The 26318-nt window shown below is 40.0% G+C and overlaps 2 protein-coding genes across 10 annotated transcripts in view; one reads left to right on the top strand and one right to left on the bottom strand.

Annotated features, from left to right (window-relative positions):
* Nucleotides 1–555: 555 nt before the first annotated feature.
* Nucleotides 556–16625, top strand: HELB (DNA helicase B). The gene is made up of 13 exons (XM_052774407.1): nt 556–770; nt 2085–2459; nt 4904–5130; nt 6492–7364; nt 8397–8568; nt 9373–9514; nt 10484–10614; nt 11665–11749; nt 13206–13265; nt 13813–14017; nt 14905–15030; nt 15320–15763; nt 16280–16625. Exons 1-13 carry the CDS (start codon nt 566–568, stop codon nt 16379–16381), a joined length of 3147 nt encoding a protein of 1048 aa, XP_052630367.1. The 5' UTR covers nt 556–565; the 3' UTR covers nt 16382–16625.
* Nucleotides 16626–16769: 144 nt separating this feature from the next.
* The window catches only part of GRIP1 (glutamate receptor interacting protein 1), a 326610-nt gene continuing 317061 nt past the window's right edge, over nt 16770–26318 (bottom strand). For 4 of the 9 annotated variants that reach the window (XM_052774397.1, XM_052774406.1, XM_052774400.1 and 1 more), the window contains 2 exons: nt 19633–19779; nt 16771–18597 (listed from right to left, as the gene is read on the bottom strand). In XM_052774397.1, the coding sequence (XP_052630357.1) occupies nt 18361–18597; nt 19633–19779 (384 nt within the window). In that variant the 3' untranslated portion in view covers nt 16771–18360. Of the gene's footprint in view, nt 18598–19632; nt 19780–26318 lie in introns of all 9 variants that reach the window. The other 5 variants (XM_052774398.1, XM_052774402.1, XM_052774401.1 and 2 more) reach the window with 3 other exon arrangements.

Raw genomic sequence — 26318 nt, 5'->3', positions numbered from 1 at the left:
CGTCCTATCTCCAGCCACCTGACAGAAGAGACCAGCACCCACCTCACTACAACCCCCCTTCAGGTAGTTGTAGAGAGGTTTTGATTTGATGGTTTTGTGATCGGGGTCATGTAAAGACACAGAATTATCACCCCGTGTATTAAAAAATGCACCATTTCTGCAGGAGGGTACCGCTGCACGAGTACAAACGATGGCGGGGCGAGAGCCGGGGGTCAGGGCTCAGCCCTGCCCGCCTCCAGCGCCTGCTCCTTCCTCCCCTGAGAGCTCACACCGCCATTACCAATTCCCTGCCCCGCGGTGCAACAGGCGCCAGTTCCGCTCATGACCCCGTACCTCAGCCCAACTCATCTGCCGGGCTCCAGCCGCCCGGCACGGCCTCCTCAGGCCGCCCGGCCGCCGCCGGGAGGAGGAGAAGAGGCCGCGGACACCCGCCCGGCGCCCAGCGGGCGACGCCACCCGAGGACCCGCCGCCCCTGAGGGAGCCGCCTCACCAGCCCGCCGTCCCTCTTCCGCGCCGGGCTGTGGGAGGGGCGGGCGGCGGGCAGGGCGCGGCACCGGCACCGACATGGAGGCGTCCGTCCCGCAGCGGGGGCCGGTGATGGCGTTGCGGGGGGTGCTGCTGCCCCCGCGGCTGGCGCTGCCGCCTCCGCAGCGGGCGGCGGACTCGGATACGGAGGAGGAGGCCGAGGAGGAGCTGTACATGGAGGAGGATACGCTCCTGGAGGATTCCGGGCCGGAGCTGGCGGCCGCGCTGCCCCCGCGTCGAGGCGGTGAGGGCGCGGCGGGAGCGGAGCGGGGCCGGGCGGGCAGCCCCCGGCGTCCTCCCCTGCCCGCCGCCTCCCTCGGAGGCGGGTTTGGGCTGGCAGCGGGGCGCGGGCTGTGCTGGGTGTCGGCGGCGGGCCCGGCCCTGGCGGGCGGCGGGGTGGCGGGGAGGGCGCGCAAACTGCGCGGGCGCTTGTGGAGAGGGAGGCGGCCGTCCCGCCGCCGGCGAGTTGGGTTCTCTGCCGGCCGGCCGGCTCGCCGGGGTCGGGAGGCTCCCGTCCGCCCGCGGGGAATGTTTTCAGGAGGAGATGAAATCGAAACTCCCGCCTTCCCCGCCTGCCGCGTTCCTGGCGAGTGAGGGGAAAACGATGCGCAGCAGGGGATAAGTCTTACGGAGGCGGCGGTAGAAGGGCAGTGTAATTTGCGCTTTTGTGTGGCCGCAGTGTTGCAACAGTAAGAAAACATAAAGTTTTAACAGTCAAGTGAACTAAAACACAAAAAAATGCATTTTTTTTCTTTTGTGAGGTGTAAAAGTGTTGATACTCGGCATTAAAAATCTCTACTTTCTACTCAGAAAAGCAGGTGACGCTGGAGCAACTTCTGCCTAGCAAGAATGTTTTATCCGAAAATTGTTTTAAAAATGGCTAAACTGAGCTAGGTGATAAGGGCAAAATAGGCAAGTTGGATAAATAGAGCCGCTGGTACTCCGGTTTGGTGAGAAGGAGGTCCTGCTAAACGCAGGTGCTCGCTTTCTTCTGGTCGTAGCGTTTAGTCCCCAGTCATGGATTGAGGAACGGTGTATTAATTTTTGTGAGGCGAAGAGGAGGCAAACCAGGTCGTACAAAACGTTAAGAGTTTATTATATTAATTGCTTATAATTTTGGTGGTTTCAGTTGCAGGAAGTATTTGGTATACGAGTGTATCTGAAGAGAACGTAGGCACCGTGATGCAATACTTCATGGCAAAACTGTTTAAAGTTGAATTGCAAACTTGACTTGGCATAAATAGTGTGATATTAAACCGTATGCTAATGTGTTTAATTGGCTTAATATTCATTTGCAAGTTTAATTTTGTAGTTCTGACACTTAGAGAAGCGGTTTTAGTGCCTGTTTCTGAGGTTGGTTTTGCTTTTGTTTTTAAGTACTACTGGAAAGACTGACATCAGGAAGTTTATGAAAAGCCCTGCTTTACTTTTACTGCTGCAACTTATACAAAAGACAGAAATAAGCTTTGAACAAACAAAACTCTTTTAATCAGACCAAACTTTTAATCTTTATGACTATCAGTTAACAATGGTTTTGTTTTTCTTTTTAATGATTCAGTTGTTATACAAGAAGACAACTCTAAAAAGGAGTGTGTAGTAGTTGGGCGTTTTCCATTGGTTGACCCTTGGTGGAGAGTTAATGTTAAAGCTGAAAAAACGGGGTTGATGTACCTTATGCAAGGATATCCATCATACTTTCTGCGGACTGATATAGAAGAAAACAACCGACAAGTTTTTTCGCTCTTTCTTAAGGAATGTGCTGTTCCTGAGGATTTAAGCAAAAAGTTTTTTACTTGGCTTCCTAGGGGGTCTATGCTGAGTTTTAGAAATCTTGAAGAAAAACTAAAACAGTTCCAAGTTTCACACTTACAGACAGGGAAGAATCGAGGAGACACCAGCGCTTATGACATCTTCTACCATGTTTCAAAATCATGTATGTATATCCTGTGCTATTTTGATTGTTTTATAAGCTAATGAGTTCTATCTCAGATACTGTGTTCAAGCCACCATGTCTTCATATGAAGTGTATATTCAAATGAATTTTGAATATGCAAAGCTGCTTCTTTTTTTTTAAATTTGAGGACAGTGGGACAGCTGATCAATTAAAGATAGGCATACAGTTAGAAACACATAAGGACTTTCCTGAATTCTGTAGGCTTACTAAGTAGAATTGTCTGTGCTAGGGATGCAAGGACACTGGTGCTGGCTTCCTATAGTTTATTCAGATATAACAAGGCTTATTAAAAAATGGGTTCAGCACTGCTTAAACGTGGTGGTATGGCTTTTTAGGACAAATACGTGTTCAGAAATAGTATAGCTGCTTCTTTGTAGTGCAGGGGAAGAGCAAATGAGCTCAGCATAGTCCAAATCAGCTGCACTAAACAAGCTAGCTAAGTGTATTCGAATCCTGCCCATCAGCAGATTGGTATGGCTGGGGAGCAGAGTGCGGAAACACTGGCGTGTCCCCACATGGAGATAGTTCAGGATTGCTGAGGATCCTGTTGTGGGCTATGTTGGTGTGACTACGTGAGTGTCAGAGGTTGGATCTGGAGTGTGCTTTTGAAGTAAACATCCCTCTCGTCCTCATTGTGAGGCAGTCTCCAAGAGTGTTGACTGTATTCCTCCTGGATGAAACCCAAAAGTTGTGTCCCAGTTGCACACCTAAGGTACTCTAACTCCTAATGGGCATTCAGTCTGTGGGACCAGTCTACAGCTGGTCTGAAGCAAAACAGTGAAATACAGAAATTCAAGACGTCTGAGATGTGTCTTCAGCACTAGCTCTCTTGTTTTGCTCCGATGACCTGTTTCCATTACACCATGTTCCTGATGTGGACACAGGCAGTCCTGAGTTGGTGCTGTGCAGAGCCACCTGTGGGCTGTGGGGACTCAGTGCTCTGAATGAGAGGAGGTCTTCTAAATTCTGCATAAATCTGTACAGACACTTTGGGTCTACCTACTGTTACGTGCAAGCAAACAAAGTCTTCTGGTACCTGGTTTACTGGGCAGTGTCAGGTCAAAAGGTGGAGGTGACTATTTTGGAGGTCAAATTGTGTCTTAACAGGAGAGTTCAGAGCTTCTGCTAGACTTGAGCTGACTTTACTCCAGATCACATGTATAAGGAGAAGAAAATTTTCACAATTTTATGGACTTTGAGGCTTTTTTGTTTTGTTTTTGTGATGGTAGAAAAGTTCTTAACCCCTGTTGGTGGACTTTAAATCTTTTCATGACCACAGAGGGATGGGAATTGATAGTGGTAGCAACTCAGATCTCGTTCGCTGCGAGGCTTGTCCAGTATGTTCATGAATCTTCAGGTGTGAAGATTGCACAGCGTGCCTAGGTATCCTGGTCACTGTTCTTCTAGTTGGTGGATTTTTCCTAATATCTAACTTAAATTACTTTACTACAAATTAAGTTTTCTTCTTTCTCTGTCGTTGGGCAATAGAAACAACAACCCACCTCCTTGGTGGGTCATGTTGCTACTATTACTATTGACATTTTTTTCTGGTTGTCATTAATTGTTGTGGGCTCGAGCAGTTTGTTCTTCAAGCCTTCATGATATTTTTGTGTGGCAATAGCGTGTGTTGATTCTCCATGTGTAAATTAAGTACTTGCTTTAAAGGGAAAAGGTTTTATCTTTGCCTTTCTGTAGGTAAGACAGTGATGAGAAAAAGTACTTAACTGAGAAAAACTGGTGTTTTATATTTGGAATTACAGAGTTTCCTTAACACTTAATTAAAAATTGCGTCTTCGGTTTTTTTTTTCTGGCCAAGAGGTAAAACTTATAAAAGTCTGACTTTCTTCTGAAATTTGTTTTTTAAAGCAAGGTATAGAGCGAATCAGTTTCATTATCCCCCTTTTGCAGATCCCAAGACTGATACAAACAGGGAAAGTGGTAGGTTAAGTTTGGGGTCATTGAGAAAGCCAGTGGAGAGCACTGTTTTCTTAAGTTCCTCTACTGATCTGATACTACAGATTTAGAAACCTCTCTTCTTATTTTGGATTTTAAATGTTCTTCTGTACATCTGTATGAAAATTATCTTTAGGTAAGAGGCAGGTGTGGTGAGGTCTGAACTGGCTTTCTACAAAATGCTATTGCGTATGCAGTTTAAACCAAGTGCATAATACATATTTTCCAAATGAGTACATTTAGTTGCAGTTTTTATGTCATCTGTTTACATTATTTTTTCCCAAGGCAGTTCAGGGAAAACAGACTTTAAAAGAATTTGAAAAGGATTAAAAAGAATAAGAAACTGAAAGAAATTTGGAATGTTTTGGATGTAGGGGGGGCAGAAGGATAAAAGCCAGAGTCAGTTTAAATTGCCTCTACAAATATCTTTGTATATTGCTTAAAACTTTCTTGGTTTATGGTGCATACAGTTGCAGGGAAGGCGGTATTGGTAGCTCTGACTTTTCCGACGATACTGGAGTTCTTGCCGATTCTTCTGCCACGCCATTTTTCCTGTCTGTTGGATATGGTGTGTTGGCAAAGAAAGACTGAAGAAAACAGTGGTATGGATGGTGAAGAAGTACCTTTTCAAGACAAGATGCTAACAAAATTGGATGAGATACTAAAGAATGAGCCATGGAAACTTGGATTCAGCAGTGTAAGTAATGTTAAGCAGGGTAAAAAAATGTGGTGTTTGTTACGTTTAAGCTTCATTAGAATACAGTGCTGATTCAGTTACACTCAGTTTATTAACTGGGTATTTGTAGGAGGTAAGCTTAGTTCATTTGGAAATGGATTATGTACTGGACTTGGTTTTAGCAAAGGGTTTTTTTTTTCCAGTTGGTCTACAATGAATTAATCTCAGAAGATTGTAAAAGTGGTTTTGTTACAACCATTTGTTTAGTCTTTTCTACAAGGAACAGAAAATTAAATAATTGAGGTAATTGGGCCCAAAGTAAGAAAGCTAATTTAAAACCCTCAGTTGTCCTGTTCAGTTTTATACCAGCAAATGAGATTTTCTGTTCTTAATACATAGAACAGTATCTATGCTTTCATAGTAAGATAGATAAGTTACTCTGTAAGAGGTCATCTGGTCTAGTGGTTCTCCTCTTTTGTAATGGGATTTGTGTTTGCTGCTTACCTTACTGTTTTCCTTTGCTACACTTGCTGTGCGACCGCTGCACCTCACCTTAGCACTCCTGTACCTCAGATGGGAGTTACTGCTTAACAGTTCAGAAATGTGATTAGTTAATCCCTCTGCTTCAGCCCCCCAATGCTTTTACTGACAGATGTTCTGACTTGTCTTTAAGACCTCCAATTTCAGAGATTCAGCAATCTAGCCAATATGTTCCAGTGTTTCACATCCTTTCCTTTAAAAAGCTTTTCCTGATGTCCAATTTGACTGTTCCTTGATGCAATATAGGCTTGTTGCTCTCTTGTTTCTTGTACCAAGGACCTGCGTTCTCACTACAGGTTTTTTATTGCCTGAGAGCTCTCTTCAGCTTTTTCTTTTAAGGCTTAGCAAGTCCAATTCATTTTTCTTTCCCTCAGTAGTTCATCTTTTTTGCACATCTCAGTCTTTCACTATTTTGCAGTGGTCTCTGTAAAGGTTGCGTAGCATGAAGTAGCATGTTCGGAATTGGGTACAGTATTCTGGCTGATGCCTTTTCTATGCTCTGTCTCTACAGTTTTTGTGCCTTTACCTGAAATTGTGCTAATTAGGTGTGCACAAGTTCTCCCTAATACCCAATTTCTGCGCCAGGTTTTTGATTTTTAAAGTTTCTGTTTTATACAGAAGGGTGACTGAGAAGAATTCTCATTCCATCTTACTTTTAAATATCTTGCTTTCATATAGCTTGAAAAGCACTGTAACTTCGTACATTGTGAGAAATATATAAATTTTTGTAGACTCAACCCTCTGAATTGCAATTAGTATTTACTAGGAGGAATGTTACTCAGCAAGAGGCTAACATCTTCTGAAATAAATATATGTTTGCTTTTATTTTGGGGGGGGAGAAGATTACCCGCAGGGAGCTGAACCTTTCTTGCTCTGAGGCAACGTGGGCCACCTTTTGTCAGTGTGAACACCTCCTCTGGAAGATTCCTGACTTGCAGAAGAATGCATTAATTCTGTATAATCAACTCAAGGAACAGTGTAGAAAAATGGGACACACTTACGAAGATCAAGATGAATTAGCTCGTTTTGTATCTAAAGATATGTCCATTGAGCATGTTTGGCAATCTCTTGAATTTTTGAAAGATCACAACATAGTGATTAGGGAGAAAAAACTAGTGTTTCTGCCGCATCTTCACAAATCTGAAAAAAACATTGCAAAGTATATAGGTGACCTTCTGTCAAACCGCTCATGGCAACTGGATGTTGATGTGAGAAGGATACTTAATGTTTCTGAGACATCAAGAGAACTGGTAGATAACAAAACGAATGTTACCCAGGCTCACAAAATGGAACATCTGAAGGAAAATAGTCCGAACAATCATAACTGTGAAAATCCCTTTCCTGAAAAGGAAGTAGGGTCTACATCTGGTACCCAAAGTAAAGCAGAGGTAGACTCACATCAGGTGATTGCTATGGAAAAGATTTGTTCTAATCCTGTCACAATCATAAGTGGAAAAGGAGGCTCTGGGAAGACCACAATAGTTAGCTGCCTTTTTCATCACTTAATGCAGATAGAAAAAGAAGTGGAAGCTGCTTCTAAAGACTTTGAAGAAGACCTGGGTGCATCTGAGGAATGGAATACCTTTGATTGTCATTGGGAGTCAGAGAACATGCACACAAAAAAACATTTAAATGTACTATTTACTGCACCTACAGGGAACGCAGCAAACCTTTTGAGTGAAAAAACTAAGCTTCCTGCATATACACTGCATCAGGTAAGGAATTTTAAATTTTTTCTATATTGCATTCTGAAAGACCTTTTGGCATTGTCCATTCTTGTTTTGAAAAAAAAGCCTGTTATTGAACTTTCCTTATGAAATGTGTAGCTATTAATGATAATGCTTAGGTACAGCTTGTCAGCATTTGGAAGTCAGCATTACATTTTGGGGAATCATAAATCAATCCTTTGAAATACATTATTTGCTGTAACTTTGAGGGTTTTTTTCCTACTTATACACATCTCAAATTTGTGCCTTTCTAGGGCACCTGGTCTTTTTAGCTTCTCAGGTTTTTTTCTTTGTTTGTTTTATGAAGACAAATACTTTCTAGATGGCAGACCTGTTTTCTAGTGTCCTGTTGCCTAGCAATCATACTGATACCTGCACATACATGAAGAGATCAGTAGCCTGGGGTTGAATAATAAGGTAAATTTCATTCACACAGTGTTTTCTTAATCACTGTTAAATATTGCACAATTTTTTTTAGAAGAAAGGAGAAAGCAAACTCTTTGTTAATAAACTTAGGTCAAGTCTCTGTTGTCCTAGGTAGTGAAAGGTGCCAAGAAGATGTTGGAGGTGTGGAATAACCTGTATAAATCAAAATTTGAGTAACGTAAGAACTACTGTGGGCTTAGCTTATCTTTGGGGACTGGATAGTTGCCTGTTCCCCTTCCCCGTGCAATGTTGGGGATTTGTTAACGTCAGCAAGTTGCAGTAGGTGTTCTATTACTGAGCAACCTAATGGCTGACCTTAGATCCTTTAGGGTCCCCGCAGAAAAAAAAAAAAAGGATGCATTTCTCTGCTTTTGTGTAAGTAAGTGTTGATAATCTCAGCTAGATATGTACTCACCAAGGGGGAAAATCAGACTGAAGGGTTGAGTCTTCCGAGTCTGTACAGGTTTGAGTTTAGGATTTCCGGTAATAGCTCTAAATACAACACTAGGAGATACCACACTCTGGCTACCTTTATAAGACAGTTGTTTACAGTTAATTAGTGTCAGAGCTTGATTTATTTCGATTTGTTTCTAGATCATCTTTAGTTTTAAGCGGTGGAAGCAGAGTGGACAAGTAAAGCCGTGGAAGTTTTCTACTGTGACAGTTCTGATTGTGGATGAAGGAAGTTTGGTGTCCATACAGATTTTTAGTTTAGTTTTAAAACTCTTGTGTGAGAATGCTCAGCTTGCCAAACTTATTATTCTAGGTAAGTGAAACAGCAAATTTAGCATTATACAATACTTACTTACACTGCATATTGTGTATTATTATCAGAGCTGCCTCTGGTCTCACTGTCTCTTGAAAACCCCAGAATGTTAAATTGTTCTTTACTTGGATATTTCTGCTTATTCTTGAGGTCAGATGAGATATGCAGTTTTCCATCTCAACTGTCATTATGAAAGTATCAGTATCTGCATTCTCTGTTTAGCAGTGTTTTGTCTGATTCTGAAAGTGTTATGACTTCCACGTGGTAGCTTATTACATCTTGCAACTGGAAAACTTTTCTGACTTCCTTAAATTTAAAGAAGCTGATGTTAGCATATTAATCACATGTTAGAAGGGAAGTTTCATGTCATTCTTAATGCTAGGATCATCTTGTTTTAATTCAGAAAGGAAAGCAAAGACGTGTAAAATCAGAATTTCCTGCTTTCTCAGAGGTTTGCTTTTTGGCGTGCCATTTATGGCATTTGTTTTTAAATATGTAACTTTCAAAATGTGTTTGAATAAGATGTGATCACTGTCAGTGTTCGTCATGCAGAGCGATTTGCACCTGCTAGTAAAGCATTACTGAGTGATGAATATGAAAAATTTAAACTACACTACAGCCTGATTCCCCAAACAATGTTTCTTAGAGTCTTGAAAGTTCTATTTCACATGAATTGTACTGAGGAAGCATGTTACTATGGAGAGGGTTGAGTTTTTACTAATTCTGGTGTGGTTTTTTTCAAGACAGTTTTTAACAGGTGATCTGTAATTGCTTCTCACAAATACTAATTTGCATTCTGTTTAGGTGATACTAGACAGCTACCAAGCATAGCCCCAGGAAACATGTTAGCTGATGTCTTTGAGGGTCTAAAATCAAGAGGCTTTTCTGTGGAACTGCAAACTAATCACAGAGCTGGATCGCAACTAATTGTAGATAATGCATCAAGGTGGGATCTTCTTATATAAGAAGCATTCTTGTAGTAGGTCTGGTCCTTTACCTGCAAGATGGTAGTGCATCCAGATTTGACTCTCTAGTACTGCTTCTGTTACAGTTTCTTATTCAAAATCAGTAACACTGGTTTTAAAAACAAACCAACCAACCCCCAAAACAACAAAACCCCACAAATTTTTCCAGAAGTGTATCTGTTGGACAAAAAAATGTGTGTGCTGGAATATTCCTGAATTTTATGGGGTGTATTTCACTATCAGATACTCTCTGTTGTTTTCAAATGAGTTGTGCATGCACAAATCACTTTATGCCTTCTGAAATGACTTACAATTTCTCTAAAAAGGAAGTTTTAAAGACATTGCTGGTAAGTCTGACAACAGCTAAAACTGGCTGAATTACATTGAGAGTTTAGATTTCAAGGGCCATTAAATCATAGTTTCTTTTTATTTTTGCTGTATTAATACCTAGAACCTCTAAATGTTTCCAGCATTTGCATTATTTTGGTCTGGAAATAATCTTGTTTACTGTCAGTGCATGATTTCTTTTTTTAAACCTCAGACAACAAAATCTAGGTCTGAGTGCCCGAGATGTTTTGATGTTGATTAGGAATTTGAGAATATTCTGAACATTTGCAAGATGTCCAGAACTACTAAGTTCTCACTTAGTAAAAAAGTAATCACTTTTTTTTCAGTAACACTTCTGTGTTACTCCAGTCTGCTCCCATGAAAAGAACTATATAGGTAGTACTAAGTATCTGCTGCAGTGCTGAAGGGTTTAGAGAATAAATTACCAATTTTTTAAATGTGAAATTGTTATGATCAGAAGAAAGAGTTTTTGGTGTATGTAGATTAGATGACCAAAAATGTATAAATGGTGAACTTCAGGCTGATGTAGATGATGATACACTGGAATCCTTTAACTGGAGATTATTTTTCTTTTCCGTTTTCCCTCCATTGCTCTGGTCAAGAATCTCTCAGCGTATGTTTCCTGAATTTGATGATGTGCTGGAAGTTCCTGGTTGGAATGAGGAAATGACAATGCCAAGCCCAGAGAAGAAATTCATTTTTATTACTTTGCCTGCTGGCGGGGGCTGTGACAGTACGTGTGTACAGTCAGTTTGTGATCATGACTTTCCCTTTGGTAAAGCATAGACTATTTGGCTGGAACTAACATTTTGGGAAGACTTTAGTCTTGTTTTGTTTGTGGTGTAAATTTAAATGCTAGACTCATAGTTTACCCTTTGCCTTCTGTAAGTACACACAGCAAGACCCCTAAGTGGAAAGGATATTCTGTAGAGCTCCAGCTCACCAGTTACGTTTTGAAATGGGGGTGATACAGCTTCCATGAGTGTAATCAAATGTGATCACCTTTTTATGTTGTAGCTGGAGCTGTCAAACCTTAAAAGATTGAATTTTTCAGAGGTGAATCATTTGAGTAAACAGCAGCTGTAACAGGATGGTGTGTTGGACAGGAATGTGCTGCCAAATCTAGAATCAAATTAGGAAGACGGAAGCAGAGGGGACACCAGTATTTCTTTAAAATGTTTTCGGGTCAGGGTTAGGGCAGTTGTTTTTTATTGGTTTTTTGGCCTTTATTGAATAAGTGGATTGAGCGGCCTCTACTTTATATGCATCAAAAAGCTTAAGGGGGGATGTGGAAAAAAAAAAAAAAGTGAGTATCATCACCTTATCTTAATATAGCAACTTACTCAGCAAACAGAACACTAAAAACGGATTTTTTCTGTGAAATCTAAATGTATAGGTCTGGCTTAAAAATGTTCTACCTTTACCTCTTTAATGTGCTGTATCAGAACTTTATTTTGCATGAAAGACGCTCTATGCAGCTGTTTAACACAGAGAAATAATTTCTCTCCTTCCATATCGCTCATCTCTGAGATTTTAATAGTGGGATAACTGCATGATTGATACTTTTTTGGGAGAGCATGTACGTGGGTGTTTTGTGATGTGTGTTTTTTTGAGGGGGTGTGGGTGTTTTTGTGTTTTGGTTTTTTGTTGTTGTTTTAAATGAGTTGAAACGTCATTGAAGCAAGAAATAAGTGAAGGCAATTTCATATTGAATTATATTTTTCTTTCTGAAATTGTTTGTTCTGCATATTTAATGCCTTACCTCTTGTGTCTTCCAAAACAGATTTGCAAACTGCTATAAAGGCTTTACTTAAAAAAGGACCAGGATTGGAGGATGCCAAACAATCGCAGTTCATTGCTTTCAGAAGGTAATGGAGCATGCAGGCAGATACTGAAGAAATCCTTGCTAGAAGCCACAATCCAAAAATAGCTGAATGTGTTGAGTTGGAGAGACTAGTGGCAATGTCATAAAATTACTAGAGAGAACAACAGGCTAGGTGTCTTTTCCTGTATCTTCTGGTTGCCCGCCAGTCTCTCCATGGAGAGTTGCTTCGTTGTTCTATAAGCTTAATGTTATTTTCTGCCTTTATGTTCCTGTTCATCTGTCCTGTTTATGTTAAAGAAACAAAGGATGGACATAAGCAGTCAGCTTTTTGTAGTAGATTCTCTGGGAGCTTGTGCTGTGGTGTTTGCTAAAGAAGTGCAGTGTTCTTCAGAAGCGAAAAGCAGGGGCGTGGCTGCAGGAGGAACCTGCAAAATACAAAGAAATGTCCATATTCAAACGTATCGCATCATGGCAGGTGTGAATTCCAGGGTGCGTGATGGAACATATAACCTACTGTCTATGCGTGCTTCTTTCACAGGTGGACATTGACCAAATGACAGAAGATACTTGCATTTTGGCCATGTGACAAGGGCCAGATTTAGTCACATAATCTGATGGGCATTAGTGCTTCTGCTGGGCAGTGGTGAATGGCTACAGTTTGGGTTTTCGGAAGCACAGTACTCATCATTTAAGAAGGGGTGGGGTGTAGGGCTCTAACACACTTTGAAGAAAGATTGGAAAGGTTAGTAATCACTGGTAATGTGAACCACCACAGGAGCGTGAATAGTATGGATGGCCTCACAGAAACACTGAAGGGATAAATGTAATGTCCAGTAGTACCAATAGTCTGTAAACTTACACTTCTGCACAGAAGCGTACTTAAGAAAAAACTCTTCCACTTCTATTTGTGAAGAACCTTTTCTCAGCAATTAAAAACCACCACTATTTACAGGTTACTAGTGTTCAAATAAGTGATTTATAAATTTTAGCTAGTTCACCCGTTTGTTGTGAATGGTGAGTAACTCCAAAATCAATTTCATTTCTTCAATCTGCATTCAGGTGCAATACTGTTATTAATGATTTCCATGTAAGATTCTTCTAGAATATATTTATAGGTACATAATGTGCATTTAAAATTCCAGGTCTTTAAAAAGCGAATAAACCTGACTATTTTTAATACATCCACAGACAGAAAATAATATATCCAGACTTTAGTTTTTCTTTAGTTTCCTTCTTTATCTTAAAAACAAATCTAGCTAATATAGGTATGCATTGCAAACATCCTTGGCTCACTTTCTATGGTATTTAGACAAAACTGTTCCTTTACTGCTCTATCTTCTAACCTCTGAATCAGCTGTTGTTTTTAATTGGTGGTGGATGATCATCATAGCTAAAATGGGCTTTTTCCATTATTTATAAATTAATGCTAATGTGACATTGCATGTAACTATGTTTTGTACATCATGATTTTGTTCATGTTCTTGTTTTGTATGATTTAGGAAAGATTGCGATCTAATAAATGAACTTTGCTGCCAACACTATTCAAATCATGTAACCAGGTAGGCCAGTGTCTTGCAATTTTTACTTTGAACAATCTCATTTTGTTTTTGGAAGTGTTACAGCCAGGCCAACAACCTAAAATAAGATTATAAAACTTTTAATGTTTCTTCTAGGTCTGATTATTTATGTTAGAAACATTTATGTAATAAACTTTCTTTGATGGGTTCTTTAATTTCAACCTGGACTGTGAACAGAGGTAACGAACTGCCTTTCATTTAAATTGTCATTATGTGAATTACAAGATTTTGAGTTACTGCTGAATTATTTAAAATGGACTTGAAAAAAACTGTCAAGGTTGATTATTTTTTGCCACTGTATGATTTCTAAATAGATTCTGAAATATTTTTGGAAGCAGGATTTTGGTGCTACTCCATATTACTGTGTTTTACAAAAGTTCAAGAAACTTCTTTTAAATGTGAGTTGTCTTAACTCTTTTGAACATTACTAAGTTTTTAATCTGGCCCAAGTATAGAGAGGGGATGGAGAAGAAATACTGAGAGATGGTAAATGCATACTTTGTAAAGACACTTCTCCTCTCTGACCTAGAGACCATAAAAACCAACCTTCATTTCAAATTAATGACAAGATTGTCTGCATGCGGAATACATATCTCAAGGATCTCTTGCCAGACTGTGGTTTCGGAGAGGATCCTAATCACCATGAAAGCGAAAATGGAGAAACCACTCTCGCTACAGAGGCTGCTGAGGAGGGCAAACGACTATGCAATGGGGATGTATTTTTCATAACAGGGGTAAGTCCTAAGTCCTTGCTGCAAGAACTTGCACAAATACCCGTGGTAACCGATTCAGTCCTTGTTGAATCCCTGGAACAGAACAATTCACACTTTATAATTTCAGTTCATAAGATAGACTTAGTTCTCCTGCTAAACTATTGTGTGAAAGACAAGGAAGAGGCTGACTCATAATAGAGAATGAAAGAAAAAAATCTCTGGGTGTTTTCGTAAAATGTGCTTCAGTTGGTCTGCTAATGTCCAGTGTAAATACTGAAATATATTATAACTGAAATGCATAATGTTTTAGATATAGGTAGAAATGTAGTCTTGAGTAAAGAACAAAGCTAACGTTACAGCTTGAGTTCTTCTCTGGCAGAAAACTAAGCTGTCCAAAAAAATCCAGCAACACAAAAGCCTGTATTTTTCTGCTGGGTTCAGTGAGTTGAGTTGACTCAGCAGAGGGTCCAGGGAAAGTATCATCAGTATTTGTGCATGGGGAAGGGGGACCCTTCCCCATACAGGGTTGGCGGGAGAGAGCAGGCTTTTCTCCGTTTGTGGCAACAAATCATTAAACAGTCTCACTGGTATTATTTCATTGTACCTTAGGATAATCTAAGTTTTCTGGGGGGGTAAAACTTCCTTTCTCAGCATTTTTCTTACTAAACAGAAGGAGTTAGGGTAGGCCCTGTAGAGTGAAACTATTTTCCTTGAAGGTAGTCAGTGAAAGATGGCAGTCTTTTGGGTTTAGTGTCTTCTGAAACTATTTCACTAGGTTGACATTGTGGCTATTGTAATTTCAGGGAGAGCTAGCATATGCACACACACAGATGTGTAGACATTGATTGAACTCCTGATGCAACCTTCCTTACTGCTGAGTGTTCTTGTGCTATTTCTTTAGGATGTAGACTGATAAACAGCGCTTTTTGACCATCAGCAGCGTGTACGGCTCCACTTTCACTGTGAAGTATAAGGCACTGAAGAATCTGTGTCACATAAAACATGCATGGGCCAGAACTGTTCACACATTTCAGGTAATAATAAAAACAACAAAACAAAAAACAAAACCCACAAACCAAACAAAACTATGAGCTGATAAAACTTTCTCATGGCTTTATCTTGCTAATGCACTGTATTTTCATGTGAAAGAGTAAGAAGTTCTCTTAAAACTAAAATTCCTTGAATGCAGGATAGAAAATACTCTTGAAGGTGTCCCCAACTTCCTTGTTCTTGTAAACTGTCAACCTGTCTTTTTTTTATTTTTTTTTTTAAACTACTTACTGGAGATCTTAATTTGATAAGGTGTTCTTAAACACATTTCAGGGTTCCGAGGCAAAAACCATTGTCTACATGGTTGGCAATCTTGGCCGTCAGCACTGGCAGCACGTGTACACAGCCGTGACCAGAGGATGCTGCCGTGTCTATGTTATAGCTGAAGAGCTGCACCTCAGGAGAGCAGTCGCTAACAGGAATATACCCAGAAAAACTCGCTTAAAGACATTTTTGAGAGCGGCAGTTGCAGAAGCAAGCAACTGTCCCAAACAAACTTCCCCTCCCCTGATGAAGAGCTGGCAAAGTCAACCTGAGACTCGGTCTGTTTCTGTAACTCAAGGTGCTCCTGACCCATCTGCACCTCTGACTGACTTGTTTAAACAGGAAGGGTCAGCAGTTCTCAATAAAGAGCAGACGAGCAAGCTGCAGCAGAGTCCATGTAAAAGACAACAAACTCTTGCAGAGAATTCCGAGGATGCTACAAAAATACCCTCTGTAAGTATCTCCTTACTGAGAAAGTTTAAGCCAAACTTCTGTGCTCTTTGACCACTGCAAGTCACCTGGATACTGTTATGATGTTTTATTATTATTTATTTAGTAATTTTCAAGATGACCAGTAATGGATGCAGTCAAGTTTGGCAGATGTTTTCCCAGAGTAATATATGACTAATAGGGAAAAATAAGTTATAATGTCAACAGCAGTAAATTTTTACATCTTGTTAGTCACTGGAGTGATCTGTTGGCTAGCTTAGCCTATATTAGCTTATTCTTTGTGTACAGAAGTCAGTTTTTAGGAGCTGATTTGCTGTGAAAGATTGAAATTTAATCATTGATTTTTATACAAAGATGCTTTTTTCATTATATTGCATTTCTGAGCTCTGTCTTGGAGAAAGGTTTGGTGGTTTTTTTGGTGCTGGGTTTTTTTGTGGTTTTTTTTTTTTTTTCCTGAAGATGTTACTGTATTTTAGTTCTGGTTCAAACTCTGATAACAATTTTGTTTTGTTTTGACAGGCAATAGTACAAGATTCCCCACTTGGGTCTTCCAGACTTCTGAATCTAACTTTGGAACAACCGACTCCGAGGAAGCTTTTCAAAAGCTTAACAAACCATTAACTGTCCTTGCTGTGAACCTTTCTTGAACCTGTTTCCTTCAAGATTTGGAAGAGGGAACAGAGTATGTAGATGATTTTCAAAGGCTTTCCTGTATTTGCATGTTCTGTGAAGAACAGCTTGTTTTAAAGCAAGCCTTTTATATTTTCAGTGATCTGTTCTTAGTAGGTGATTCCTTGGTGTGTCAGTCATCAAAAATCCTATCATTCTTTTGTTTTGGTGAAGAATGAACTTACAGGTCTTACAGGTTCCAAAAAATCGGGACAGCTTGCTTGCTTTTAACAATTATTAAATTTTTTTTTACACATACAGCAGGAAAAATGGTACCACAAATATAAACGTGGTATTTTTTGCTACAGCTATGCAAAAAATACTAAGTAGAAAAATGCTATCTCATTTTTAATGTCTTTAAATCACTGTTTATTTCAATTTATACAGTTTTCCATACAAATATTTGCAACAGTTTGAATTTCAAAAAACAACATAGACAATAAATATCATGCTATTAAAGTATTAAATTTGTACAAAAATACTTTACAGTTTAATACTTATTTGTTACAAATAAAAATACATATTTAAGTGACTCATGAAGTTGGTTGTTTTCTTTGTTCTTTCCTTCTTTCTTTTTTTTTTTTTTTTTTTAACATGATTCAGTATTGAATGTCATTCTGACCTCCTCTGGCAGTGCTGAAATAGAAATCAGAGATACTTGTGTGTGCAAGGCAGGTGAGCTTGTTCATGTATTGGAAACAGCAACAGGGATACAGTTAAACAGGTTAAAGTGACCAGAAACAACTCTGTAAGGTGATTGCTTAGATATGGAGACTCTACAAATGTACAAATCCAGTATCTTTATATTCACCAATAACAAGAATTACTAATAACAACTTGAATACTGGAATAAACCAAAGCAGCTGCTGGTGAGCATATAAAGCAACTGGCAGTATTTTATTGCTTGGGGGGAGAGGAGAGAATCTGTGTGATGTGTTTGTAAAATATATTTACAATTTTAAATTCTAAAAACGTGTTGCAGGGGGTAATGTTTATCATAAAGAAGGCTGAAAACAGCATATTAAATGGGACTTTTGTCCTTTCAAGAAATTGTTGACCGCCTTACTTAAAAAGCTCACGTGTGACAGTACAAGTTTACAGGTTTTGTGGATCATTAAAGAGCTTTTGTATCAATCATCCACTGACATAGTTTAAAAAAAGCCATTTTCTTTTAAAACCTCTCTAATTTGTCTGATCTCATTTCAGTTTTACTCATCAGTAATCCTCCTTCAGAGGTTTTATCCCACTAAAAAGGTCTCTGTGTAAAAATCCCCACAGGTTGCCAGACACACCATTAAATATTTCATTGCATAGGGAGTAACATACGCTGTAACAGAATTTACCGAGGTGGGGGAGTAACGTTCACCCCATAATGCAGCTTCCTGCAACCATTCTGTTAAAACTTCTACACCATGCACCCTTCTTGCCGGCAGAATAAAGGTCCCTAAAATTACAGATCTAGCCATTTAACAAGACAACCCAGTGCAGCATACTGCTCTTCCTTGTCTGTCAGACAGCTCCTTTCTAATAAAATGTTTTTAAAAACCATGTAACCTGGACCACTGCTGTTACCAGAGGTTAACTCCGTGCTTTTCCCTCAAACAGCAGCTGCTGCTGAAGGGAGAGGAACATTTAAATCATGTTTAAAACATCTCCCCAGTTTCTTACTTGGGGGGGGGGGGAAGGCCCTTATGATTTTTTGTACTGTTGCTAATGCTAGACTGTTCAGAATGGAATGACTTGACTAAATGAAGAATTAAAACTTTTTCAAAAGTAACCAAGAATTAATATAAGCCTTGAGACAGACAGACTGACCTCCTGTGCTTTTCAGTGCTATATAGCATCTGAGCCTCAATCTCAGAGAAATCTTAGAGGGATTTAGCACCATAATTGTCTTTCATTACCGAACGTCCCACTAAAATGATTTTCTGCTATAATGTATTTGTAGGATCCCGCATCTCTGCATTAACACTAGCGTGTCCACTCTTTTGAAGGAAGGCATTGTTCTGATCGCTCCACTCCCCACTCGCTGAAGTCTGTTGTTCTGAGCTTCCTTTCTGAGATGCCAGCGGGTTTCTGCTAATCACCAGTTCCAGCTTATTGCCAGATTCTGCGATGAGGGGCACAACTAGACAGCAGTCAAAGTCTCTGGTGCGAACGTGGTTTACCTGAACGGTTAGAAAATCGATTTTTGTTACCATTTTTGGAAAAAGAAATGAGATCACAAGGGAAACAGATTTATCCTTGAGACTATGGAACCTGATTAAAACGTTCCAGGTAGAGAATCGTCTATACAAGACTGTTTAACCATGGCATCCAGTCTGAAGACGCTGGTTAAGTTTTCTACTCACCCTTTCACAGAATGTAAAGTGGGTATATTTACAGTGGTGGCAGCTGTCACAATGCCCACTCCATAAATGACATTTAACAGCGCATCGTTTTTCTGTCTTTCACGGTGTTCATTAATTTAAATACAACAGGTCATATCTAAAATGTCAATTCAGTTCAGGTCGTCTCTGGTTTTAATTAATATATAAAGTTTTTTAATGGGCTAAGTTGACAGAAATTTAGTTTTTCCCGCATGGTCCAACATGGCACTGTGGGAAGTGTGGCGCTCAGTCAGTATTACATTATTACAACTACGGCAAGCAACAATTTGGATTAAGCAGAGAAACAATTCTCAAGTCTGTATCAAGAACAGCAAAAATTACAAATCTGTCTGGAAATGCTGCGGGAAATTCCAACTTTCCAGTGAGCATTTGTATGTCTCCTTTGCAGTTGTGAAATACCTAACATTCTGAAAGTATTTGTTTCTTCAAATAGGACTTTACAGAAGAACCTAGCCTTAGTGCCACTGCATAAAAGCCCAAGTCACCATGAAGCGTGGCCTTTTCTTACTGAGGCTCTAAGCGATTTACATGGCCTGTGGCACAGAGCAATTATGATCATTTGTCCTTCTTCCCGTCCCCCTAGACACATCCTTTCCCAGCAGAAATGCAGAACAGTACTGCTCATCATTTAAAATACAGTAAGCAATGTAGATAAGGCTGTTCCAAATAAGTGATGAAAACACTTTGTGCGGTTTCCTACGATGACGTCTGTGTAGATACCCAAACACCCTGCAGTGTGGTTACAAATCTTTCTACAAAATAATCAGTGTCACGTCCTGTCACGCTAAGCCTGTGTGGTGCCAGAAGCATTACCTGTAGAAGTCTGTCGTATGGTTTTAAACCTCCCAGATCGCCAGGGCCAGCTGGTCGAATGTTTTTAACATACACTCCTTTTTCCAATAAACCATCTGAGACACTGAACCCAAAGTCTTCTCCATCAGAGTCCTTGTACAAAGTTACCTGTGGAGGTGATGTAACATGATGAGAAGGGGGAAAAAAAAAGTTTGTCCGCATTTCTACATGCATTAGACAGGCTTTCTTCCTGGTTTTGGTGCTTTTTTTTCCACAGTAGAGATCACTTACCTACTATTTGGTACTTACACTATTAAGAGCTGTTCCTATTTTGACCTTATATTCTCAGAAGCCACCTTATTCTTCAGTAACAAACAGCCCTTTTCACTTCTGCTTGTCAGCTGGAAATTTGTGGTATTTATCCCACCTTTCGTGGTGTCATTTTTTTGAGTCTTAGTTTTTTGTTCCCTGTTCTCTGGTTGCCAGGATCTGAGTACAAGATTAGGTTTAGTTTTGCTTCAGGGATGAAGACCTGGCCTCAACCAAGCAATTGGTGTCATGTCTTCCAAAACTTCCAGAGGGCATCAACACCACCAGCACCGTAAGCCCCAGTCAGCCTGGTTTTGGCCAGGCAATGGTCCACCCTGTAAAGCCTAATCTCAAATGTGCTCAGTGTAAGAGTTGTAATGCAACCTTTAAAAAAGTACTAAGGCGGCTCCTTCTGAAAGAGCTTGCAGTGGTCTTACATAGCCAAGAGACTGTTGTTCAAAAGCAGGAAATAAATAGAAGTTAATAAAACTATGAGGAGAAGTTTTTTCAGGTGTTCAGAGAACAAGTCCTCACAGGTAGTTTTGTGAATTCAGTTGTTGGATAGAAAAAGGTTCAGAGACTTCTTTGCAGGTATGTGGCATTCTTAGGTTTTTATTTTTGTGAGGTTCTTATTTTTTCTTGCTTCTTTCTCACATCAGGAGTGCAGACCTATGCAAGTAAATTGTGTGAGTCAATGGTGTGACATCTGACTGATGCTGGCACAAAATGTTTGCAGATACAGTCACACAGTCAAAATTGTGCTTTCACTGCTATACTTTATATCACTTTGGGTTCAAAATACTGGTTTTATCATACCTCGGCTGATAAAATGACAACATTAAGAGTGCACTGTAATTTTATAATGGCTTGGTACTAGTAATGCTCTATGTGCTGCATCCTCGTGCGTGCCAGCCACTGAGTTCCTTTCTGGTGCTTCTGAATTACAGCATCACTCAAATTGAAGGGGACTTTGGAAAGTCTCTGGTCCAACCTCCTGCCCAAGGCAGCCCACGACCAAATACAGATCAGGCTGCTGAGGCCTTGGTCAGTATTTCATAGAAGAATGCCGTGCTGGTTGGTGCTGCCTGCAGAAAGCTTCTGTGATCCTGCCTTAACTGCTGTTGTGAAGAGATAAGGAAGGACAGAGAAGGTTGTCTCAAAACAGGAGCAAAGGATTTGGTGAGATCAACAAAGAGCACAGACAGTTGGTTTGAGGTTTTTTTCCTGCTCTCTGCAGTTTTCTTGACTTTACTTGGCTTTAGTGGCATATCAGCAGTGCTTTAACCAGAATTAAAACAGACTCACTAGTAAGTTTGGTAGCTATCCTGGGCAACAGCTGGGAGGAGTAAGATACAATGCCAGCTGCTGCAGCATTAGCACTGTTTTATCTGCAGACGTGACAGTGCATCGCTGGGCTGCTGTGACAACGTCTGTCTGTCTCATGCCGTGGGAAGCACAAATGCCCCCCCGCCAGTATTTGTCCCTTACTTTACACCCGTTCCTCCTCTTCCCTTGTTTTTTTCCCTCTGTACAGTAGAGCAAAGCAGAAAGCCACACCTAAAGTCCCATTAACTAAGCTGAAGGCTTTCTCCCTGCCAGTGACTGATTCTCATATTTGGGCATGAGCTGCCATTGTAAACTTCCCAGTGGCTGCTGTGTTTAAGCTCCTTGTCTTCTTTTCTCCCATCTTCCCCCAAAATAACTTGCGTCTGAACCCGTCATACTGCCCTCCGTCTCAGTGTGAATTTCAGGAGTCAAAGGGCATTTCAGCTACTGACAAACCTATCTGCAAATTAAAAATAATCCATTTTAGAATGATTTTAATTTATATCAACAGCTGCTGTACCTGCAGGACTCTGGGAAACTTCTAATAATTTGTTATCAACAGAGGCTTTTATGTGCGATATCATAGCATATCTAACATGGCTTTGATCTGAGGTGTGTTTGAAGCTGCTATGAAAGACTGCCATAAGACTACCTACCATTCTAGCAAGACTGAAAAAGTTAATAAAGGAGGGAAATATATTTTATTGACAGATTTGTGTGTATTTCCTGGCAAGAATGAAAAATAATTAGCACAGGACCAAGACACAAATTATCTTCAAATGAGATAACTTTTTCCCCACACCATCACAAAGGATAGGAGTGCTTCATGTTAACTGCTTCTTAAAGAAGCCTTGAAAAGTAAACATAAAAATGTGATACAGTGCCTAAGAGGAGAAGACTGGCTTAAAATACTATGCACTGTTCTAGCACAGATGGCACAATTTTTAAAAGGAACATTCCCTTTCCACTTACTCTTTTTCTTTCCCCCTTCCTCTTCCTTCAGGCACTGGAGTTACGTGGAGCTGGATCCAACCTCAGGTGAACTACAAAGACATACGGAACGGGACTCTCTGAAGTCATCTAGACTGTACGCTTGCCCTAAGGCAGAATCAGCTGCATCTAACCCATTTCTGGGAGACATTTATCTGTCTTGCTTTTTAAAATCTCCAGTGATGGAGACTCCACAGTCTATTAAAGTAATCCCTTCCAGTGCTTCAGATGTTTTCCTTGGGTCTAAACTAAATCGCCCTTGCTGAGAGTTAAGCCTGCTGCAATCCACAGAGAACAAGATCACTTTATTCTCTCCTTCTCTGCAGCAATGTGAAACAAGGCTTGTTTTTCTCTGGACTCTGTTCAGTAGGTTAACATCCTTCTTTAATTTTCAGAACCCAAACTGGACAGTCTATTACAGTCAAGACTTTATCAAAGCCAAGCTAGAGTGGGGAATAATTCTGCATGTACTACAGACGGTGGTCCCATTTGTTTGGTCTAGGACAGTGTTGCTTTTTTCCTATTTTTAGTGAGTGGTCTATTAGCAAACAAAATACACAAAAATTCTGTTCTACAGATCTATAGGAAGTGCCAGTCCACGTTAGCTCACCTTATCTTGTATCTTGTCTGTAATAATGCCCAGGGAATGCACATGCTACTTCATGCCCAGCTTGTGAGTCAAAAAATGGAGCATTGCAAATGCTAAGGGACACGAAAGAAGAGATTTACTGTAGAGGTGAGAAACTGCATTCGCAAGACAGTGGGAAGTACTGCAATAGTGGGGCATGGAGGGAAGCAGAACTTGAGAATGATCATCCAGTCTTTTCTTGTTCCCCTAGTTGTTCAGGTTGGACTTTCCTGATTTATTTGGACTAGACATTCTGGAAGGGAACTGTCACTACCCCGCCATCAGAACTTGTATATAAATGTGTATAAAAATATTTTCTCATTTCCCTGGTTTTTCAGATCTACATAGCATAGAAGATTTTAAAAAAACTGTTTTCCTTATGGCTGTCTTCTCGTGACTTTTGGTTTATTTAACAGGAGCTTGGAAATTAAAGCAACTGATACTTATTCATTTAAGAGATGAGGCTGCAATTTAACTTTGTTGCAGGTTTGACAGCTGTCACATTTTTTAGGTACAAGTCATCTGCAGAGAACTTTCTTTTGTATTATAGGTTATAATTCCGGGGCTACTTCTTTTTAGGGCAGCATATATTCTTCAAAGGGAATCTCAGAGTAAAAACCTTGCTCTCTGAAATACCCAGATTTTTGTTTAATAAACAGGTATAGGCAAAGCCTTACCACATGGTTTTCTCATCTTCACTTGCCAGTAGCCCTGTCTGATGGGTATGAGATTGCAGGCAATTCATGCAATACCTAAATCATGCTGTTCTATCTGCACTTCTGATCACAACTGTTTGGAAGGTTTGATCTCAATAGCAAAATCTCCATTATGGGCAATTTGTTAGACTTTTAAATTTACATCAGGAGCCTAAGGGAAAAAGAAATTTAATTTCTATTTCATAAGCAATTAAATAGTTAGAAATTTTAAACAGGCTTACAAGTTTTGAGCCTGTTTCTATGCCTCTCCTCCCACTCAAATCTATGGAAAATGCTTAATTTAAATTCATACATCTTGCACAGATCAGCTACTGTGGTATTTTAACCGACTGTAATTTTAGGCTAATGACTACTTGCAATAATAATATTGAAAAATTTTCTGATGTCTAGTGCATATTTTTGCTCTCAGAGGAATGTGTGCTCTATGAAACTTTAAAAAAATGGTCCGCTATTTTAGAAAAATATTAATCTATATGCTTACCTAGGTAGATAAAATCAATTAAAGGCATTAATTAAATTTGGGTACAGATATAGCAATATGCTATCCAGCTAAATTAAATGTTACTTATTAAACCATCTAGAACAAATGTTTGAAGAGATTCGTACGACACTTATCTCAATTGTAGCTTCCCCAGGATGAAGACAGTTCAAGTACATGTTTGGTGAATGTAATGCAGTGAAGTAAGAAAGAGCAGTGAAGAATTCAGGTTAACTTGCTGCAAAGTTTGCAGCATTTAACAAAATAATCCTCAGGGCTGTGTTACCTTTCTCACAGGTGCATATCTGAGAAGGACAAGCTACTAATGTCATCTGCTCACCATGCTGTTCCGTTAGACTTACTCATCTGTGTTTGTAGCCCGAGCAGTTTTTGTCCAGTCTTTCTCTTACCCTATACAGATTCTTTGGTAGAATCATATGTTCTTGCTCTCTTACAACCAGATTATGAAAAACCAGTGGAACATTGACCTTAGCTGGCCCATTTTCTGCAATCAAACTTAGGGTCTGAACCCTGATCTATAGGGTACATAGGCCCCGACTCAACAGGCGTGCAGACTCATCGCACTGAGGCAGTGAATAGGCACCCGACCTGTCCTGCTGAAGAAACTGGGAAAGCTCAGCAGCATGCAGTCAAGTACATGCTTGAAAGTCTTGCTGAAGTAAGTCTTAGGCAAGCTATGTCTTAGCTTGTATTTCAGAGACTGTTTATACCATCACAGTTTTCCAAACCAGTTATTTCACTGGTTGTCCCGTTCAGTGGCCCAGCTGATGAAGACATTTGCCCGCAGAGGGCAGAGCACATTTGCCAGTAAGGCCTGTTACGAAAAATATTAAATCAAGGCATTTCTCTCACAGTGAAGTCAAGTCATACCTGTGGCACTGCAGCTCTTCTGGAAAACTACCATTGTACAAGCTGTCCATGAGAAATAGCAACTGAACAGCTTATTAGTGTTAAACTAGAAGTCTAATACAAAAATGAAGGAGGAAAGAGAAAGTAACAGGCACACTGCTCCACAAGAACCACTAAGAAAACTAACAAGTAAGAACTTGCTGAGATGGGCATGAATACAAAAGCAGCCCATGATGCTTGGGTTAACCTGCAGGTGTCGTCATAGGGGTACAAGCCCACTTCGGTGAATCAGACCGTAAGATCCAGTCACTGGTTTCTATTTTTCTTAAACGACTGTAAGGATTTGCAAAATCCTTAGTGCATGTTCAACTTTCAGATTCTTCGAAAGGAAATGACTCTTTTCTGGATGACAGAATTGACAGTATAAGCAAACTCAACATCACTTCAGCAGACAATGCAAAAGTGGGTACGCTATCTGAATAAAAACTGGAAATTACTAAAATGGAAGGTCACAGCAATCTTAAAAAAAACCAGACAACTAAAGAGACAGAAAGCTCAAGGACAGGGTATTGTTTACTGCCCAGGACTCTTAAGAGCTAGCAGCTATCACAGAATACCGACTCATTAATAGAAATCTGACGACTCCTTTCTAGGAAAGGATTTATTTTATCAATCATGAAAGGCTAGTTTTACAATCCATAGGAGAAAACTGTGCCTTTGCTGAATGTGAGCACACCACGAAGTGCCTACTGCCATAGTTTTGTTTTATATCTCGCATTTACTTGCCACTCAGGAAAACTGAGCGCAGTAACTAACTCATTAATCACGTCACGTCAAGCTGGAAATATGAACAGCTTAAAACTATCACAACACATCCTATTGATTGTTTACATTGGCAATGGATTGATTTTCCAGATACAAGATCCACACTCTACTGCCTTCTACAAACATTCATTTAGCCCACACTCACTGAATTAAAACTGTATGAACTACAAACTAAACTCAGTCAAACCTACAGAGACTAGAAACCAAACCAACTCTCCTGAGAATGACAACATGTGACCTCTTAGTGACAATTCTCCACTCTTCTGCCTCCTCTCTGGGAAGATCTCAAACCTTTAAGAGGATGATGGGTACAGGAGATGGGAGGCTCATTCCCATCAATCAGAACAGCGTTATAATGTCCCCCAAAGTTCTGGAAACTGGTTGCTATTATTGCCTCACTGGACTCGAGACTCGCTGGTAGGGTGTTTGCTCTGCCTATCTGAAGATACTTTATCCAGTACTTCCTTGGGGTGCAGAGCCACCTTCGTATCACCAGGTGATTTCAACAGTCTTGAGCAGTGAAAAATTGCATAGACTGAGGATTACTTACCCTTTTTAGAGCAAA

Source organism: Harpia harpyja, chromosome 23 (assembly GCF_026419915.1).
Source record: "Harpia harpyja isolate bHarHar1 chromosome 23, bHarHar1 primary haplotype, whole genome shotgun sequence".
Taxonomy (NCBI): Eukaryota; Metazoa; Chordata; class Aves; order Accipitriformes; family Accipitridae; genus Harpia; species Harpia harpyja.
This window is presented reverse-complemented; position numbering and strand designations above follow the sequence as displayed.